At 53.0% G+C, this 19,966-nt stretch overlaps 1 protein-coding gene across 3 annotated transcripts in view; it reads left to right on the forward strand.

The window, feature by feature from the left end:
* The window catches only part of CD99L2 (CD99 molecule like 2), a 43,560-nt gene that overhangs the window by 14,108 nt on the left and 9,486 nt on the right, over positions 1-19,966 (forward strand). For all 3 annotated transcript variants that reach the window (XM_037511825.2, XM_037511826.2, XM_054695505.1), the window contains exons 2-5: positions 13,985-14,050; positions 15,538-15,606; positions 15,735-15,815; positions 17,490-17,549. In XM_037511825.2, the coding sequence (XP_037367722.1) occupies positions 13,985-14,050; positions 15,538-15,606; positions 15,735-15,815; positions 17,490-17,549 (276 nt within the window). The remainder of the gene's footprint in view (positions 1-13,984; positions 14,051-15,537; positions 15,607-15,734; positions 15,816-17,489; positions 17,550-19,966) is intronic.

The raw sequence follows: 19,966 nt of genomic DNA on the forward strand, positions 1-19,966 counted from the left end.
CACACGTGCCATCTGCTGATCGGCTGTCTGGGTCCAGGCAGAGAAGATGCAGAAGAAAGGTGCTAGGGAAGGCAAGGGGCCCATACGAAGAAGCATTAGAATTCCATGCAGACAGGAGGGAAAACAAAGTGGGAACGCATGAGGGAGCAAGGTAGGTGCGGGGTGCTTGTTAGCCAGGGGACAGACATGGCGGTGGGTGAGAAAGAAAGGGCTGTGCTCGCGGCAGGTGGTCTCTTGACCTCACTGGCCTCCTTCATGGGTTGGACATATGTGGTGAGGAGATAGAAGCGTCAAGGACATGACACCCAAATTTCCAGCCTGAGCAATAGTCACTGCCCCTTCCGTTTGCTTCGATGGTGATGGTTTGAGGCAAACTGGTCTGAGGTACGGAAGGAGAATTTTTGCTCTCAGCCCCACACAGAGGAAGCCTGGTGGAGCATCAAGGGCCTCCGGAGTCATTCAGGGTGAACGCTTTCACCCCCGAGCTGCGGCTGCTGGGACGGTGCCCATCGGCCTCCTCTGCATCCCAATCTCATTGCTCAAGCTCACCCAGGCCACCACGTATCATAGAGCTGACCCTTCAAAGTAGACATGTCACTGCTTTTAAAAGTCTCTTCACAGTGTCGCCTGACCGTCACTGCTAATCCCAACACGTGTTCATCGCTCCATGAGGAAACCTGCACCCACTAAGCACACTCGCCCACCCCCGTCCCCCCAACCACTACCGCGCCTTCTGTCGGCGGACTCCAATGTTTCCTATCCACGGAATTGCGGCTCTGGCCTTCGTTTTCCTTCACTTGGTGTAATGCGGCCTCCTCGCCGTGTCAGCGCCTCCTTGCCTTGCACCGTGGGCTGAGGCGCGTTCTGTTCCTGCATCTTCCATCGACATGCGTGCCTGTGCCCTGTGCAGCCCTGTTGCTCAGCCATGTGGCCTGAAGGTCTTTCCGTGTCAATGTGTCACTCATGTAAACTGCCAGCTCGTGCCCACGCTGGCGGCTCCCGATGTCGCGGTCTTCCCCTGCAGTCGGTCCTCGGACGGGTAGCCCTGCGCATCCTGAGCCCCAGCACAAGGTGACTGACTCCCGTTTCAAATCTAACGGCCCCTCCCGCAGCACGGCCAGGACCAGGTCTCCCCCAGAGCAGCAGCTTTCAGTAACTGTTCTTCCTTGGGCCTTTTTCTGGGCACTTCTCCTGTTTTGACTTGAGCTCCACGGAGCAGGGTCTCCATCTGTGAGCAAAGCCAGAGCGGCCCATCGCCAGACCCGGGTGGTGCGGGTGCCTTGCGTGTGCAGTGGGGGCAGAGTCCCAGGCATCTGCAAGAGCCTCGCCCGCTTGAGGCGAATAACAGAGCTTCGCAGGGGCCGGGACTTCTGCTGCTGGATGTGGAACCCGATGCTGGCTCTCGGGCCTTCCTTGAGACAGGCCCCCGGGGGGCCACATCAGGACAGGCTCCTGTCCTGGAACACTTTACTGAGCCTCCAGGAAAGTCTCAGCCACTGCGTTGACCATGAGAGAGCCTGTAGCAGAGCAGACAGTTTGGCAGATCACCAAAGGGAAGATCCTAGAAATCTGATCTGTTGATTCTGTGTGCAGACTGCAGTTTTCATTCTCTTCTGCTGAGACCGTCGTGGGCTGTGCGCTCGGGCGCGAGCCTGCCCCCTGAGCCTCTGTCCTCCTAAACCCACGCAGAGCAGTAGGTGAAGGAGGGCCAGGTGCCTGCCTGGACCTTTAAAAAAAAAAACCTAGTTTTTAAAAAGAATTTTAAAAGCATCACTGCAGTTGAAGCCAGCACACCTGGCTTACTTCTGCTCCCTCCTGCCGAGCCTGCGGCGGCTGCTGCTTTTCTCTGCTTTCTCTTTAGAGTGACCAAAGTGCAGCCATGCATGCTGCATCAGATTTGAACTTCAGGCGATCCTCGTTTTCTTGATCAACCTGCTTTCCTTTCCTTTCCCCTGGGCGTACTCAGAAGCCCTTGGGCCGGACAGTGAGAGCAGGCACCGCCCAAGAAAACAGTTTACAGTTTAGACCAGGTCAGGTTTACAGGAATAGGTCAGAGAGGCCACGTAGCCTCCCCACTGGGATGTTGCGCGCTTGTCACGCTTTATGAGCCGGGATTGACACCTTATTCACCTGCGTCCGGGCGTTATTCCAGGTCCTTTGCTGCCCCTGCTAGCTCTTTTCTGTCCCACGATCCCCTCTCCTCCCTGGCATTTTGCACCCGCGCATCGCTGCAAGGAACGGCCAAGGGGCTAAAAGCAGACCTCCCAGGGCCTTGGGTTCTCCCTGACCCAGACTGTTTCCGCCACGCCACGGGGTTTATAAAAACCCCGCCACCTGGCTGTCATCATCCTTCCCCTGCGGCTGTTCGTCTGGTAGTGTTCAAGGTGACTCGCTGCTCTGGGGCCATGTCTCCACGGAAAGGTCTTCCCACCGGGGCGCCTGTGCTGACAGCCAAGGTGCTCTTTGCCTTCTTGGTGTTCGTGTGCCCGGCGGGCATAGAGCCCGGAGTGGGAGTGCCGCTCGGTCCTCAGGCCCCGGGCCGTGGCCGCCTGCCCGTATCTGGGTGTCATGGGAAGAAGCGCGGGGCAGGTTCTGTAGTGATTCGGGCAGATGGTAAAGGAGAGTCCAGAGCCCTCAGTGGCTTTTTCGGGCTTTAATATCTTTCTACACCAATTGTCGTGCAGCAGCCAGGCACGGGGTGGGGATGGGGGTAAGAGCTGTGCCCGGGAGGCTGGCAATGGCTGAGACTTTCCTGGAGGCTCAGTAAAGTGTTCCAGGACAGGAGCCTGTCCTGATGTGGCCCCCTGGGGGCCTGTCTTAAGGAAGGCCCGAGAGCCAGCTTCAGGTTCCACATCCAGCAGCAGAAGTCCCGGCCCCTGCGAAGCTCTGTCATTCACCTCAAGCGGGCGAGGCTCTTGCAGACGCCTGGGACTCTGCCCCCACTGCGCCCGGAGCCAGGGAATCTTCAGTCTCTGGCCTTGCTCTGGTGTTCTCTCGCTGCCTCTTCCTCTCACGGCCATTCCCCACTTCACTCTGCCACACACGGTCCTCTGCCTCCTTATATGCTCGGCCTCCAGGCTCAGGGGCGCCCACTCACACGTGCCCACACCGCACTCCAGGTGTCCACCATCAGGCATGCGTGCCCTGCACCTACACTCCCAACTGCCTCCTGCATTCAAGGCCACAGGTGAGACCCACAGAGGCCAGCGGTGCAGAAGCCTGAGTGATCTTCATTTACCCCCACACTGGGCTTAGAGTAGATCCTGTGCCCCTCCACCCCATCTCTGCTTCCTTTCCCCTGCCCTGTTAAGCACTCGTTCCTCTGGAAGTGCTCCTGGCCCCGTGGAATCTGTCGTGGGCTTGTGATTTGCATGATCTTGCTGGGCACTCCGGGCCTTGCTGTTTGCCTTCAGCCCGCTCTCAAGCTCTCTCACTGTTGCTTGGTTGGGTTTGTGGCTTTGCTTGCCTGACGGACTGGTTGTTTCTTTGTAAATGTCCCCGTGTTGTACCCTGCTGCTCCGCAGGCCAAACACACCCACCCAAGGGGTCTCCAGTACTCCCTGTGCCCCCTGACTGTGCACCTCCCTCCACAGGCCGTGGGCCAGAGCCAGACCCTCGCTGGGCAGATTTCACTGCAGCAAAGCGTTTTCCCCAAAACCACCGGAACAAGCCTGTTCGGTGCTGATGACAAGACAGTGTGGAAGCCCAGGTGACTGTCCCTGGGCCAGCACTGCCTGATCCCCATGGCAAAGAGAGGCTCATTCTGGACTCACCACCTTCGATGGCTTTGCGCTTTGGTTTCCCCACCTGAGGCAGCAGTGTCACTGACCTGCCTTTACCCTGGTTGTGACCAGTGACAAGATTTAGCAAAGCAAGTTCCTGAGGGAAGAGTTGATCCCACAGGAAGCCCCTCTCCATGGTTAGGGTCAAAGTGACTGAAAGATTCTTCTCGGGTAAATAAAAGGCTGTGGGGGTGGAAGCACCACTATCTGTCAGCTTGCCTCATGCCCTGCAAGTCCAATAATTGGAGAAAGCTGCACAGTGATGGGACAATGGTGTCACAATCGCAAATGCCACCATGTAGCGAAGGCCTAAAATATACTAGGCGTGAATTACTGGCCATAATTAAGGCCTTTGCCAGTCATATTACCCAATTAGAATATACATAAATACAAGTCAGGTTCTCTTTTTAAAAAATAATTGCTCCCTGGAAGTGTGACGGTGCAGGGTGAGCATAACGGGGTGTGGAGACTTCCCAGTGAGGACGGCAGACCTGTGAAGCACAAAGCCAGGCCTCTTTCAAGCACAGGCTTGCAGCTCCGGCCCTTTTTCCGGGAGGAGGGCGTGAGGGCCTCACATGGTGTCTGGACAAATGCGGACACTTTGCAAACCTTTGCTAACAGAGCAGATGAACAGAGAAACGTGCGCAGGGGACTGTAGCATTAGTCTCCTATCGCTGCTGAAATGGATCACCACTGACTTTTAGCCTTAAAGCAACACAAACAGACTCTCATATTCTGGAAGTTGGAAGCTTAATGACGGTTTGCAGGTCGCTTGCATTCTTGGCTCCGAGCCTCTTCCTTCCTCCCTCACACTGACTTGGGCCCAGGCTTTTCCATTTGTTCCCGTAAAGCCTAGACCAACATGTACTGGTGTTGGGAGTTGCCCCCAGGATGATCGGATGCTATAAGGGTCTAGGCCTCACCCTTTTCCTCCAAGCAGAGTGTTTTGTTGTCATTGTCTGACAGCTTCATGGGGCGTAGCAATGTGGAATAAACTTGCACACATTTCAAGGTGACATGTGGTCAGCTCTGGGTCTGTGCTGCCTATGAGGCCATCCCGCTGGCCCCTGCATTTTCCTCCTGGTACCCCATCCCCCAGCACTGCCAACCTGTTTTGTCACCATAGATGACTATGCTTTCTAGCATTTTCTAGAAATGAGGTCCTACACCAGGTACGCATCCTTTTGGTCTGGCTCCTGCCACTCAGCTTTATCCATGCGAGGTGTATTTGCCATTTATTCCCTCTCCTCCCTCAGAAGACCTGAGGGAGGTCTTCCTCCTTCTAGAAGACCTGAGTGTTACTGAAAAATACTCAACGAGGTGGCTTCGTTGGGCAAATGTGTGGGTGCCTTGTGGGTCTTCTCCGGGTGCTGTGGACAAGGTCTCCAGGAACTGCAGTGAGGACTCAGCTGGCTGGATTTCCCTGTCTCACAGAGATGCCAGGACAATTCAAGGACAGCGGTTGGCCGCACTACTTGTTTGTCTGTGCCTGTCTGCTGGCAGCCTGCATGGTCTAGGTGTGGGTGCAAAGTGTTTCTTGAGCTGGGGCCCACGTCTGGTATAACTGGGGGAGAAGCATGGTCGACTAGGTTGCTCGGATTCTTAATGGGGAGTGTGCCCTCTGCCGCCCCACTTGTTTACAGAGACCCAAGTTCAGAGTGGTAAGGAGGGAGGTCAGCTGATGAGCTATGATCTTATTTTGCATACTATTAAGCAGCTTATTTGATTTCTATTCCCCCCTGGAACTGGCTGATTAGGGATTTAGTTGGCCAAATCAAGCAGACATAGGCTGGGATATGCTCCTTGAAATCGCTAGGTAGCTGAACACACCAATCTTCCCTTTTCCCCAGATGCACCCCCCAGAGGGCTCTCACTTCTGAGAATTTGTGCCAGAGAAGCAGCCAGATTGATTGCCTGCTTCAGTGACAAGCTAGCCCCGCAGGAGACCCTGGCAGACCTGCTTACTCCCGTGGGCTGAGGCAGTTTCTGATACCTCCGCGGGTCACTGTGTTTGCAGAGCTAGCACTAGGGGATGCACCTCCTAATTTGTGCCCAGGCTGTGAGATTAAGCGTGACTGTTGAGAGAAGCCACAGTCAGCCCTTGGCTCCATCAGGGAAAGGAGGTGCAGTAAGCCACTTACTGCCACTGTGGCTGTCCACACTGGCCCTGGAGAATCGACAGGAAGAAGTAATGGGGCGTGGCAGAAAGAAGAGCTCTCCTGGGGTGCTGGGGGCTTACTGGCCATCACCCCAGGATTCAGGTACCTAAAGGACTGTCATGGGCAACGGGATGAGATTACTCTTTGTAGCACCAGAGGCTCAGGGCCCATTTTTGGGTCAACACAAAAGAGGTTTCCAACAACCTGACTCCTTCCAATGACTAACCTTCCAAAGCACCTGCCCGGGTTCTCAAGCCGGTGCTTCTGAGAGGGAGGACCTTGCTGAGCTTGGTCAGCCCATCTGTCCTGGTTGAAAAATTCTGAAGTATACATTGGACATGAGTTTGCCGCATTCAAAGGGATGGTTGATAAGATGACATTTCATTAACTGTCCAAAGTTCAAGCGCTCTCTGATAGTTGATTTTGGCTTTGTGAGGTTTGTTTCTAAGAAACCATGACTTGTTTTCACTTTTTTCTCTAATGGTGGTTACAAAACACAACCTAAAACTTCCCGTCTTGATCCTTCTGAGCACACAGCTCGGTGCTGGTAGACATGCGCATTGCGGTGTGGCCAGTCTCCAAACAGTTTTCATTTTGCCAAACTGAAATGCTGTCTAAACAACTGCCCACCCACCAGCCCAGCCCCCGCACCCATGATTCTGCTTCTTGTCTCTGGGCTTGAGCCTCATGTCCTCAAGGGTCATCTGTATTCGGATCACTCTCTGAGATTTGGGTTCTTATTCTTTTCTATGTTTCCTGAGATTTCCACAGTGAACAGACATTACTTGAAAACAAATAGCAGAAATTACATAAAACAGAGGCATGGTGCAAGAGTTGCCTGCAGAGAGACAGGCAGGTGGGGGCAGGGCAGACAGGGCCTGGTAGGCCGTGGCTAGGCGCATGGAGCTCGTACTTGAGGTTTCCAGAGAAGGATGAGCTGTGATGTTGGTATGAAAACGAAGGGTGTCTCCCCGCTTGCCACATAGCTGGGTGAGGAGACCTGGGATGACCAGGCGGATGGCTCTGTTTGGTTGTTCGGGTAAGAGATGACACCATCTGGGCCAGAGGGGTAGCAGTGGAGGTGTGGAGGTGGGTGGACGACCAAGGGTGGGACTGACAGATCTCAGTGGCCCCAGCCCAGACCCCTCTGGCCCCTTCACAGCACACCACGGGAGTGGGTTTCAGGAAAGGGGTCTGGGCTGGGGCCCAGTGGGCACCACCTGGGACTGACAGCAGCTCTCTCCCTTTGCACTGGCCTGACCAGGTGGCGAGGCCAGAAGTTCGATGGGCCTGTCCAGGCAGACTCGGACTCCACCACCAAGCCTGCTCAGGAGCTGGCCAGGGAAGCCCCTCACCGATGCTGTACCTGGTGGCGTGGTTCCCATCCTTGGCCTTCAAGGCTGGCTGGGTGACGCATGTGTCCGGGTCGGCTCTGCGAGGGTCCGTGTTGCTGCCTGGGCTTCATCGCGCCCCTGCACTGCACACTGAGCAGGGTGACACTAAGTCTCCTGTATCAGCTGAACGGACTTGAAACCTCTCCCCCCAAAGTCAACCTCTTCTTGGGCTCTGTATCTCTGCAAGTGGGTAGGATGAGATGAGCTCTGAGGTGCTATTCGGCTCTGCCTAGGGCTCTGGCTGGAAAATTCCATAGATGCAACAGGAGCCAGAGGAAGCTTTCCATCTCGCCGAAGAAGCTACACAAGCATCCACTTGCGGTTTGTGTTTATATTGGGTGTGGTGGGAGGAGAGGCCACGTGCATTGGTATCAAGAGCCTGTTATTAAGAGCCTGTGGCTTAGAAGCGTGTTGGTATGGCCTGGTGGCATTCTTGCCCTTTCTCAGGCTGTCACATTGGGAGAATCTAAAGGTTCATCACCCACTGGGTGAGTTCAGATGGGAATGTGACTGTGTTCTCTCTGCTTCTGTTAAGACTTGGGACATTTTAATAAGACTGCCCTATGTGTTGTTTACTCATGCAATTGAAGGCCTTAAACTCACTAGATCTAGTACATTCTACTTAATAAGCAATATAGTAATAATAATGGCTAATATTTGGGAGATGCCTATGAGTCAGATATGGTACTAAACACCTTTTGTACATAATGACCAATTTGGTCCTCATACTGGCACACTGCAATAGAACATGTTGTTATCACCCTTTTGCAGATGAGGAAACTGAGGCATGGAGCTGTTCAGTCCTTTGCCCAAGGTATCTCTGCTGGTGAGTAGCAGGCTGGGGTCCGCACCCAGGGTCTTTGGCTCCAGAGTGGGCCCCCAGTATTGATTTCCCCTCACGTTGTCTCTGGCCAGCCCAGAACCAGGATTGGGAAGCCTCAGGCGGCAGATCTTGAGGCTACACCAGCAGTGCCACCTCCGGCACTTGACATAGGGCGATCATCACCCCCAAGCCTCCTGGCGGCTCACGATGGCGGTTTTGTTTCCATCGTGTCATCCACCTTCTTCTGTGGGGGTGAGGGGAGCAATAGGGACCTGTGGGAGCAAGTCCCTCCCGTGAGGTCCAGTTCCCTGGGACACCTAGTCAGCGAGTGGCAGAGCCGCTCCAGCACTCTGGAGCCTTTGGCTTCAGGCCCTTTAGGTTTCTGTTATCCAATGGTTAACTGCAGGGGGCCCTCGGGTTCCCACTTGATCAGGCCAGCAATGGTGAGGTTCGGGGTAACCCTCACAGAGCGGACACCGGGATGACACCTAGGGACAGGGACTGCATGTGTTCATTGAGATGTAATTCACATACCAAAAAGTCGCCATTTTGAAGTCATCAATTCAGTGCTTCCTAGTATATACTCTCTAGGTTGTGCAACTATCAGTTCTAATTCTAGAATCTTTCTGCCACCCCGCCCCGCCAAGAACCCCACACCCTTTGGCAATGAGCCCCCTTGCCTCTAGCCCCCGACAGAAACTCCACTTTTCCTTGGCTGAGGAGGTCCTGGCCCTCCATGCTGACTTCCTTGGGCATCACAGGTGCCCCCCCTCGCCCCCAAGATGCTTTGTGAGCAGCCATCATAGCCCGTCCCCTTTCTGTGGGAAAAACCAGCTTGCAAGTCCTTTCATCAGCAAAGTGACTTAGGCCATTTGCAAAAAATAACCACCCCCCCGCACACACACACACACACACACACACACACACTCGGGATGGGCCTAGCACATGTGTGCTGCCCGCAATACGTGACCGGTCTTAGCCACATCACCTGCACCTCTGTCCTTCCCTTGCTCAGGCGGCCGCGGCCTGAGACGCTCGTACCTGCCTCGCGTTGAACCGCTGGCGTCACGTCATGAGCGTCCTCTCCAGGAGTGCTTGAAATTTATTCATGAGACGAGTGGGAGCTCGGGTGGCAGGAGCCGACTCCATTTAGTCATCAGAATGGAGGCCGGTGCTCCCTCTCGAGGCGCCGCGGTGCTGGGCGCGCCCAGAGCACGTCAGAGGCCCCGCGCGAGGGGCGAGAGCCACGTCAGTCAGAAAAGTGGGTTTGAATTAGATGGAGGCAACAAGAGTTAAAACCTTGCAAAGATTCCAGGCGATGGGGACGAAGCTCACTCAGCATGTGGGGTTGGCACCCACCCTCTCCAGGAGGGTCCGCACGGATTCGTGTTGAGGAAGAAAAAAAATTTCCCCCAGACACCTGAGCGCGGATCTCACCTGCACCGTGGCCGCCATTTCCCAGCAGCAGTTTCTGAGTCTTGGCCTGGAGGGCTCCGGCCCGAGACACCTGTGTCTGAGGGGGTGCGGGGTGCAATGGGGTGCAGGAGCATCTTCCTTCAGCTCGCTGCCCCTTAAATCAAACTCTGCTCCAAAAACTTAGCTGCAGTCGTCCCTTGGTATCTGAGGGGGGTCGGTTTCAGGACCCCAGGGGTCCCCAAATCCACAGATGCTCAGGTCCCTTAGAGTCAGCCCGATACAGGGCACCTCGCTGTATTTACTGAAAACCAGATTGAAGTGTAAGAGGACGCGGAGCTTGAAGCCCGTTGCGGCGCCAACAAGGCTCGGGGCAGGTTCCCTGTCGATGGGGGCAGACGGCAAGGGAGAGCCCCGGAGCCCTCCGTGGCTTTTTCAGGCTTTCAATGCTCTTTCTACACCAATTGTTGCCGGGCAGGCCCGCAGGCTGGCAAGGCAGGGGCCGGGGGGCCAGGAGGCCGGCGTTCTCTCTCGGCCGCTTCCTTTCATAGACGTCCTCGCTGCCCTGTATGCTCGGCCTCCAGGCCCAGGCGCGCACCGCACTCTGGCCCTGCGCCCGCGCTCCCGGGCGCCTCCTGCACTGGAGGCCGCGGGTGGGAGCCACAGAGACCAGCGGTGCAGAAGCCTGAGCATCTTCACTTACCCACACCCTGTTGTCAATGGCACTTTGTCGAGGAAAGCCAGGAGGCGCCACCGGCCTGGGAGCTGCCTAGCAGCGTGCGGGCAGCGCCCAGGAAATGCAAGATCTTGAGCAGCTGTGGATTGTGGTGAATAGCGGTCCTGGGCTTTGTGCGGCACAGCTGTGGGCGCCCCTGTGCCCATGTTGTTCAGGGGGCCGTGGGTGGCGGGCCTGCTCGTGGAGCCACGTCAGACCGGGCACCGGGGACATCCCGAGGCAGCAGCAGTGTGGCCCGCCAGTCTCATGGGTCAGTGGTCTTAGCCATCCACAGGAAAGGGTCAGGACTGCAAAATTTGAAAATCAAAGAAGTTTAGGGGAGTATTTGTTTAGGAGTTATACTGAAAGCTGCTTCTACGTACAAAGGAAAAATGTAGACAAGAAGGCGTCCTCACCCAGAGGGGCAGATGGAGCGCGCCTCTGACAGGTGCCTTCTCCCGGGCCAGGCCTGATCTCCCTGAATCTCTCGGGCCAGGGTCTGGGCTGCCTCCTGCCCCCGCAGTCCCAGACCCCCAGCAGGGAGCAGAGATGACTTTGCTCTTGGCATGAAGCCCAAATGGATGTGTCTCAAAGAAACAGCATGTCCTAGGTGCTGCTAATGCTGGGAGAACGGCGCGAGACACTGACAGCATGCAGACAGTTTCGAGAATCGCCGCGAACGTGTGGAGTGGGCCTCCTCGCCGCCAGGGCTGCGCCTCCTCGCTGCCAGGGCTGCGCCTCCTCGCTGCCAGGGCTGCGTCCAGCATGGCATGGAGAGCACCGGGTCTGGTGCGCCGCCAGCGGCTCGCCGAGAGCAGTGCTGTCCCGTGGAGCCCTGGGCAGCCGGGGCATGGCCCAGCTGGGAGCTGTCGGGCCATGGCCAGTGCAGCGAGGGAGGGGGACCTTCATTTTATAGGGTGTTGATGCAGACCTGCACGAGGAGTGGGTGGCGGCTCCGTTGCACAGGGTAGGCATCGAGAGAGGAGGGCTGTGAACACACACTGGGATGGCTGAGCTTTCGGGGTGCCCTCAGGGGGGTGGGTGACTGATGAATCAAGTCCACTGAAAGGCTGGCACAGCACGCTTCCATCGGCCAGTGGGGCAGACTTCTCTGGCAGGGCCCTGCCTTATTTCCTCACAGCCCTCGTCAGATTGCACCCTTCGCTCCAGACTGCGCTCACCCATCACAGTGGGCCAGGCTGCAGTGTGAGGTCAACTTTACATTTCCCCACAAAGTGACTCAGCCCACCTCAGGACAGACCAGACCACTGGGGTCTGTGGGTGGAATTGACATTTTCTTATTAGCCGAATCTTCTCAAGGACGTTACGAGCACACAGGTTAACTTTTCCAATGTTCTGTTCAACGAGCAAACACATTTTCAGGCAGTCATTGGCAGCTTGCAGCGTGCTTTCTCCATCATGAGAATGTCTTTGGGGGCCTCCCTGGTGGTGCAGGGGTTAAAGACAGCACTGTCAAGCAACTGGCAGCCACTGCAGTACAAGTTTGATCTCCGGCTGGGGAGCAACCCACGTGGTGCAGCAGACCTTTCCTGTCTCCCCGCTGCTCCCCTCAGCAGTGTCTTTCAGTGGATCTGCCTGTTCTGTTCCCCACTGTCTCTGGTGAATCCTCTCACCACCCCATACCTCTGGCCCACACCCCAGTTCTGTATGCATAAGTAATTGAATCTTTTTTTAAAAAAAGAACGTCTTTGGGACTGTCTGCAGTGGAGCAAGTTTATCGCCAAATACTTGAGCCCGGGCCTGGTGCTGAGGTTCAGTCAGGGCTTGTCCACCTCATGACTGTTGGCACTATTTGGGGTATTTCACGGTGTCACACAGTTTTCAGATTTTCTTGTTCTGTGAAGCATGCCATTGGGATTTTGATAGGAATGACATTGAATTTGATGTTGTTTTAGATAAGATGGCCATTAAAACAATGTCAGGTCTCCCAATCCATGCGCACAGAATGTCTTTCCATCTCTAATTTCTTTCCATCTAAGTGGCGCTTGGAAAGATGTTCACTGTCACTTATCAGGGAAATGTAAGTCAAAACCGCAATGAGACTATATGTGATTACATTTTCTTGATCCATTCACCCATTAACGTATACTTGGCCTGTTTCCATCTCTTGGCTATTGTGAATCCTGCTCCGTGGACACGGGGTGCAGCGATCCGGAGAGGGCGGCATCATTTCCTTTGGACAGGCACCCAGAAGTGGGGCTGACAGATTACGTGATAGTTTTAGTCTTCATTTTTTTCCCATAGTGGCCGCACCGCTTGACAATCCCACCACGAGGGCGCGAGGACTCCCCTTTCTCCACAGCCTTGCCAGCCCTCATTATTTCTCATCCTTTTTGTCCCATCCACTCTAGTGGGTGTGAAGTGCTATCTCATTGTGCTTTTGATTTGCATTTCCCTGGTTATAGTGAATATATTTTCACGCGCCTAGTGACCATTTGTATGTTTTTGTTGGGAAAATAACTAATTGTGCCCTCTCTTTTTAAATTCGATTATTTGGGGGGGTTTTCTCCTCGAGTTGTAGGAGTTCCTTAGTCCATACACAGTTGGGAATTTCTCTGCCATGCCATAGCTGGTCTTATTTTGTTGCTTGTTTCCTTTACTGTCCAGAATATTTTTAGTTGTGCTGTAGTCCCACTGCTCTAGTTTTGCCTTTGTTGCTTGTACTTTTGGCCTCCTACTTAAAAAAAAAAAATGCCAGGATCAATGTTACGGATATTTTCCCCTGTGTTCTAGGAGTTTTATGATTTTACATCTCACATTTAAGTCTTCGGTCCTTTTTGAGTGAATTTCTCTTACTGGTGTAAGATGTGACCTACATTCAAGGGAACCCCCACAAGGCTGTCAGCGAATTTCTCAGCAGAAGCCTTTTAGGCCATAAGAGGCTGGAATGATATATTCACGGGTGAGTGGGTGGTGGGACTTTTACAGGGACTATAGCCAAGATGAAAATGCATACATTGTACAAAAATGAAAAATGATGTTAAAAAACGTATAAAATATTTTTTTTAATTCATAGAAAAATGCTAAAAGAAAAAAACTTCAATAATCCCCCATTTATGTACTTTTTGTTCAGTTCCAGTGTGTGTACACTGTGGTGTGCTTGAGAATGAATAATGTGAATGTAATGCTCTGGGAAACTATATGGCACCTAGAAGGAATGTGTGATGGTTGTCAAGTTCCATAGCAACAGGGGCGGGCACCTGGGTCCACTTCTGAGGACAGATTCTCCTGTGGAAATATTTTCTGCAGAGCCTCTTCAGTTGTGTGTCATCAGAGCTACCAGTCTGGTGGAGGTGCTGGGGTGAGGGGAGGTGTCTGGGTTGATAAAATGCAGAGCGGCCTTGGAGAGACCTGGGCTGGGGTGAGAGAGTGGGTAAAAGCCATTCATTGAAGAACATTTTTTTTTTTTTGTAAAATTGTACTTTGTGCTCCATGTAAATTGATCCCTCAACCTTGTGGTGACCGAAGGCTGTTTCTTTGGTTTTGTTGGGAATCAGTTGTTTCTGGAAGGAAGTCTTTATCTTTGGGTGTCTTTAGCTGATTTCTTTTGGCAGCATTACCTTCGTGATGCTATCTTAGGGAAGATGACTTCTACAAGACAATATTTCAGTAGTATTTTGTTTCATGCAAAAAGAAATTTAAAAGTTTTTTTTCCTTTTTTTTTTTTTAATATTTAGCATCCGGGGACTTCGGTGATGGCCTCAATGTGGAAGATAGACTGAAAGAAGGTTTCGCACTAAAGCGTGAGTAGTAAATTAAACTATAAAGAGCAAGCAATTATGATGAATTTGCCGGACCCACTCAGAAGATGCACAATCTGAAGGTTCTTAGTTGATTTGCAAGGTTGTGCAGGTGTCACGACGGCCAGTTGTATCACATTCTCATCACATCTGGAAAGAAACCCCATCCCCCTTTATCCCTCCCTGGTCCCCTGATTCCTCCTCAGCCCCTCTGATTGCCTCTCTGGCTGCATTCTGGACTCTTCCTGGACATGGAGGCATATTTAAGTGTGCGCTTTGTTTGGCTGCTTCACTTAGCATAATATTTTCAAGGTCATCTATGTTGCTTTCAAAAACGTTCTTTGCCCTGTCACTCCCCCGCCCCTTCCTGCGCTCTCTCCTTCCCCATCTCCCTGCCTCCTTCTCAACCTCCCTCTCTCTCCCTTCCGCCCTCCCACGCTCCCACGCTTTTTTCTCTGTCTGTAATCACCTCACAGGGGATCGCGCTGCCCTACTGTGCGCAGCCTCCAGAGAAGTCGGTCTCAGAGTGCCTGCAGGTGCCCTTTCGTGCGAGCCTTCTTGACAGATATGCGAAAGGAGTGGCTGGGTACATGATTTCCTCGTCATAGACCCCACTCTGACTCTCGGAATAACTTTTCTTTCATCTATTAGTAATAATTATTTTTTTCTTCAATCTGTTCTTCTGATAGTAGTATCCAGAGAGGCTGCTCCGGCTCTCTGTGGCTGACGTCTGCATAGTGTCTGCTGTGTCCATCCTTCCATTTTCGGCCGGTTTCTATCAGTTGCCAGAGCGGCTGGTAATTTAGTGGCTGCTGTATAGAAAGGTCACCCTCTCTCAGCTGTGCCTGTCCCATGACTCAAATTTCCTTTTCCTCTTCTACCTCCAGCTGCAGGAACAGTTGACAGCATATTCCTGAAATTTAAGAAAAGAAACTAGTGCACACGCACACGTGCCATGTAGTTGATGTGGAAGGAACCCGTGTTTTTAGACGAATCTGGTTGATCCCAAAGACCTCACACTTACAATACTAACCACGCTTAATAAAACCTTGTGCGTATGGGTTATAACCATGTTCAGTTCTTGAGCTACGCCCTCACGATGCTGGACTATAACTTCACCCTTCCCTGGGAAGTCTCATCTATGACTATGGTGCCAGGTTGACAGCGGCCGAGCGCTGCGGGGTCATACGGAAGCTGCGGCACCCCCTGGGCCATGTAGCGTGTCCAGCAGATCTGTACTCAAGCTCTAGCCGCACTTGCAGGACCAGGCCTGCCTTACCACCATCGGCCCTGAAGAAAATGAGCAGAACCCATCTCATTTTAACCTTGTACATCTCTTTGTCATCCTTGAAGGGACTCTTCCGAGGCCTTAGAAGGGGCCTCGGGGAGCGAGCTAGCGCTCTGCGCGTGATAGGACTGCCCGGGCCGTGAAGCGGCTGCCATGTCTTGATACTAAATGTGCTCTCTCACTGTCTGCCCTCCCCGCTCAGAGAGGAGGGATTATTTCACCACCACCACCAAGAGGCCAGGAACGACCAGAGCTCCTGCAAAGCCTGAAGGTAACACGGCCATTCTGAGGAGGGCCGCAAGGGCGGAGGGCCCGTGGAGCCGCCTTGGCGCAGTGTCCAGATGAGATGCCTGTAGTGGAACTAATTACTTTCTCTTTTGTGTGCTGGGGACTGCGAAGATGATTTCAACCTGGCCGATGCCTTGGACGATCGAAACGACCGAGATGATGGCCTTAGGAAGCCAAGTGCGGGAGGGGGAGGTAAGTGGAAGGTGGCGGGAACACAGGCCGAGCCTGGATCTCTCTGTCATTTGCGTCTCAGTAACTACCTCAGGCCACGGTGCTGCTCCTGGCTGGGCAGAGCTGGGGCACTGCAAGGCACGGGGCTACCCCGAAACAGTGGGTCTGAAAGAGTGGGTGTCAGGGCCCTGTGATTCTGGAGGACATCCATAGCTGCTCTGCGTGGGCCACCGCTGTCACTAGTTGTCATCTTCGAACCAAAGTCGAAAAAAAGAATCAGATTTTTTCATGCCTGTTTGCACATTTCTATCACGTCACTTGGCGGAGGAGCGGGGCTCACATCTGCTTCTGGATTCACTTGTGACGTGTTATTGTGGTTGAAGTAGATGCAGGGGCAGCAGCCTCACAGACACCGCTGGGAAAGGGATGGACCTTTTAGATCACGTGGACATTCTTTCACGTGACGCCAGAGGTGGGAGCCTCATGCGGGTTGAGTGTGGCGTGGGCACGCAGTCACCTCAGCTAGCTGTCGTGCTCTTTTCCAGTGATGCCCCCGTGGCCCAATTTGCTCTTCAGGGCTCTGCTTTTCCCATTCGAGGCTGAGGAACGTTGGGCGTTGCTCACCTGCAAGACACGGTGGCCGGAGGATGGTTCAGCTTCCTGCTAATGCCGCAGAGCACTGTGCAGACAACTTCACATTTGTTAGCATCGCCATCCATCTCATTCGAGAAAGATCTCGGTATTGGGAAGCTGCTAAGCTCACAGTAGTGGACATATAGATTTTCAAAATTCTAGTTTTTCTTGAAGTCTTATCATTGGCAACAAATACCACCAGTGGCTTTCTTTGAGAGGCCCTATTGTGGCCACTGTCCAGAATACATCTGCTAGATGTCCCAGCTACAGGTCACTGTGTAGCCACCGCTGTTCTTCCTGGTGACAGAGGCCTCCCCTGCCACCAGGAGCGAGCACAGCTCCACAGTGACTTGGGCTCACGTGCTCTGGGGTGACGTCAGTGCTTTAAAATGAACAGCAGTGCTCTCAGAACACTCACTGTCACCACATGGAATGTTCTAAACGTCAGTTTGCTGTTTCCCTGTGTTGATCTTTCCAAAGCGAGTCGGGACAGCACTTGTTTATTGCGTATCTCCCATTTGCTTTGTGAGGACTTCCCAGAACAGCTCAGTGGGTCTTCTGTTGAGGCTTGCCTCAGGGTGTTGGCCAGGTGTAGCCAGGTGTTGGCTGGCGAGGTGTCTGGTGTCAGCTGACGTTGGCTCAGGTGCAGTGAGCTTTAGGCTCAGGCTTTTGTCAAGATCAGCATGAGAGGAAGACTATTGCTTCTGGTGCCTGAGTTTGGGGAAGGTTCAACTCTCTGGTAAAGGCTTCACATGATTAAGTCAGGCCCACCCAGGTTAATCTGTCTGTTGAATAATGCAGCGTCAAACTGACTGGGCACCTACATTCCATCTGCAAACCCCGCTCCCTTCACCACAGGTGCTCTGCGCCCTGTTCACGGTCCCACTGCCGTTCTCAGGGCATGTGATACAGGCGTGCACTTCTCGGGAGTTGTGCCTCCCACAGTCTTCAAGAACATTCTGAGGGGCAATTATTTTCCAGGGATATCAGCCACATCGACGCAAGTTTCCTGTTGGTGAAAAGTGGTTCTGGGCCTTGAAATGTCTCTTTTGTTTTCTCCAGGAATTACGGACCAGGATCTTGAAGACATATTAGGGGATTACAAGCCCGACAAGGGTAAAGGTAGGAGCAGCGCCCCTTCTTCTCATTAAAACATGATCACGTGAGCACAGGTTGACTGAGCTGTATGGCTCAGCCTCTGGGTAACAAGTTCCCAGACACCCCTGCTTGAAAGCTGGGGCTCACTTGGAATGACATGGGCCGTGCAGCTCGTGGTGGGAGCGTTTACAAAGCCATTTGGAAAAGCCACACATCTCACCTGCTGCTCCTATGGCCGCGTGCTGCACAGGTTAAGGTCTCCATCCCGCAGAAACGCCAGTGACAGTCCCTGGGGGTCAGGGTCTCTGGGAACAGCCCGAAACCGGGTCCTGTCGCCCTTGGGGTAAGAGAAGCAAAATTCACTGTAAAATCCTTTTTTTTTTTTTTTAATTTTGAAATAGTTCGATTCCTAAGAAGTTGTGAAATTGCTCAGGAAAATTCCTGGGTACCCTTCACCCAGCTTCCCCTAATGATGTCAGGCCACAGTGCGTTTGCAATAGTCTCAGTACATTGTCTAAACCACAGAGCTGACGTTGGTGCAGTGTTCTGGTTAAATGCAGCTCTTGTTCAGAGTCCATCAGATTTTGCATACTCGCATTGCATGTGTGTGTGTGTGTGTGTGTGTGTGTGTGGCGTGTGTGGCGTGTGTGTACACACCCTTGAAATTTGTCGTGTGGAGGTTTCAGCAACCAGGCCCATAACCTGCATGAAGGATGCACACGTGTTCCATATTAGCCCTTCAGTGTCACCTCTGCCCCCAGATATTTTTGGTTCCCCCTAAATTGCCCTTTTAATTTAAAAATTAAATTTTTAAATATAAATTTAATTTAATTTTTTTAAAAGATTTATTTATTTATACAAGCACTGGGTACAGTCAGAAGCACGGGAGGGTGAGAGGATTCACCAGAGCCAGAGCGGGGAACAGAACAGGCAGACCGACGAAGTACACTGCTGAGGGGAGCAGCAGGCGGCAAGAGGGGTCTGCACGCCATGTGGGACCCTCGCTGGTGGCCGGGGATCGAACCGGCACTGCAGAGGCTGCGGGCAGCTTCACAGTCCAGCGCTCAACCGCTGCGCCACCAGGGGAGGCCCTCATTTAAATCTTTACCATTTTACCATAATACCAGTTGAGGTTGGATGCTAGCAGGGAGACATTGCGAGCCAGACTTCATGTGGCCGAACAGGTTCTGGTTGTAATTTTTGATTGTCACTTGTGCTTGTCACCTGTTGTGATGGTGAGTGTTCTGGATTGCACCTGTGGTGATGGTACGTTGTGATGGTGAGTTGTGCTTGCAGCCCTTCCCGATGGCAGGTTGTTGTGGGTGTGCGTGGAAGAAGTTGCGGCGTACCTGGTTGCAACCTGCCACCATCGCACGCGGGAGCTGGGCCCACCGCGGAAGGATGTGGTAGTCCAGTGTGGCCTATGGAACGCTTTCCAGACTGTCTCATCTCAAGTAAAAGGCTCTAAAGCCTTTAAATGAAGCTCACGGGTGTCAGGAGAACATGGGACATTTAAAGGGCAAACCCTGCAAATTAGCCAATTACTCGTGGGTGACAAATGGTATTTCCAGATGGTGAGACGAGGGCAGTGGTGGTGTGCAGGCACACACAAGTGAAAGTCTGAATGACATGTCTGGGAGTGGGGGGGTTCCTTATTAAAAGTACATGTTTTAGTAAGGAGGAAGTGTTAGGAAATTCTTTAATTAGGCTCATATTTGAACTTCTCTTGTAAAGAGTAATCAGTTGTTAGCTTAAGTTATACCCTCTGTCGCTATAGGTGTCAGCAAAAGAAAATGGGGGGGTGGGTCCGGCAGAAAATACAAGCGTGAAACTGCAACGTGGCCCTGATGAGCCCATGATGAAATTCACAAACACGCTAATGCCGTGAGCAGAGACAAAATACCATACTGAAAGCGATGATGGTCTCCAGCAGAAAAGAACCCCAATTAGCTAGTCTTCACCGGAGCGCTTGGGCCCATCCACTCAACTCCAGTTTTGAAGCCTCTTTCTGAAGTACGTGCTGACACGTTCTTCTCCAGAAATCATTTCCCCTGGCTCTATAGGTGCCATTTCCACACCACCCACCCTCCGCTTCCAGTTCCAGCACTTTCACCAGCTAGAAAGTTGCGGTTATTGGGTTACAGCTCCTCATGGCTCCTGTCGTTGCCACGCCAGCACATGGCAGCTCCGCTCCCTCTCCCCTGAACTTGCTCTTTGGCCCCCATGACTTCCTGCTGGCCACAGCCCTCAGTGCTGTGGCCCTGCTGTGGCTTTTGACTTCTCTGCCTCTCCCTTGCGCACGTCTTATAGGCGGTGGGGGAGCCCGTGGTGGCATGTAGACTGTGGCAGATGATTCTAACTGCATCCTCAATGCTGTGGCACAAGATGGCTGAGGGGGGCTAGAGGAGCTGGTCAGATGACCAGGTATGTCACATGTTTCA

This window comes from Talpa occidentalis, unplaced genomic scaffold (genome assembly GCF_014898055.3).
Source record: "Talpa occidentalis isolate TD23 unplaced genomic scaffold, MPIMG_talOcc4v2.1 talOcc4.15, whole genome shotgun sequence".
NCBI classification, from domain to species: domain Eukaryota; kingdom Metazoa; phylum Chordata; class Mammalia; order Eulipotyphla; family Talpidae; genus Talpa; species Talpa occidentalis.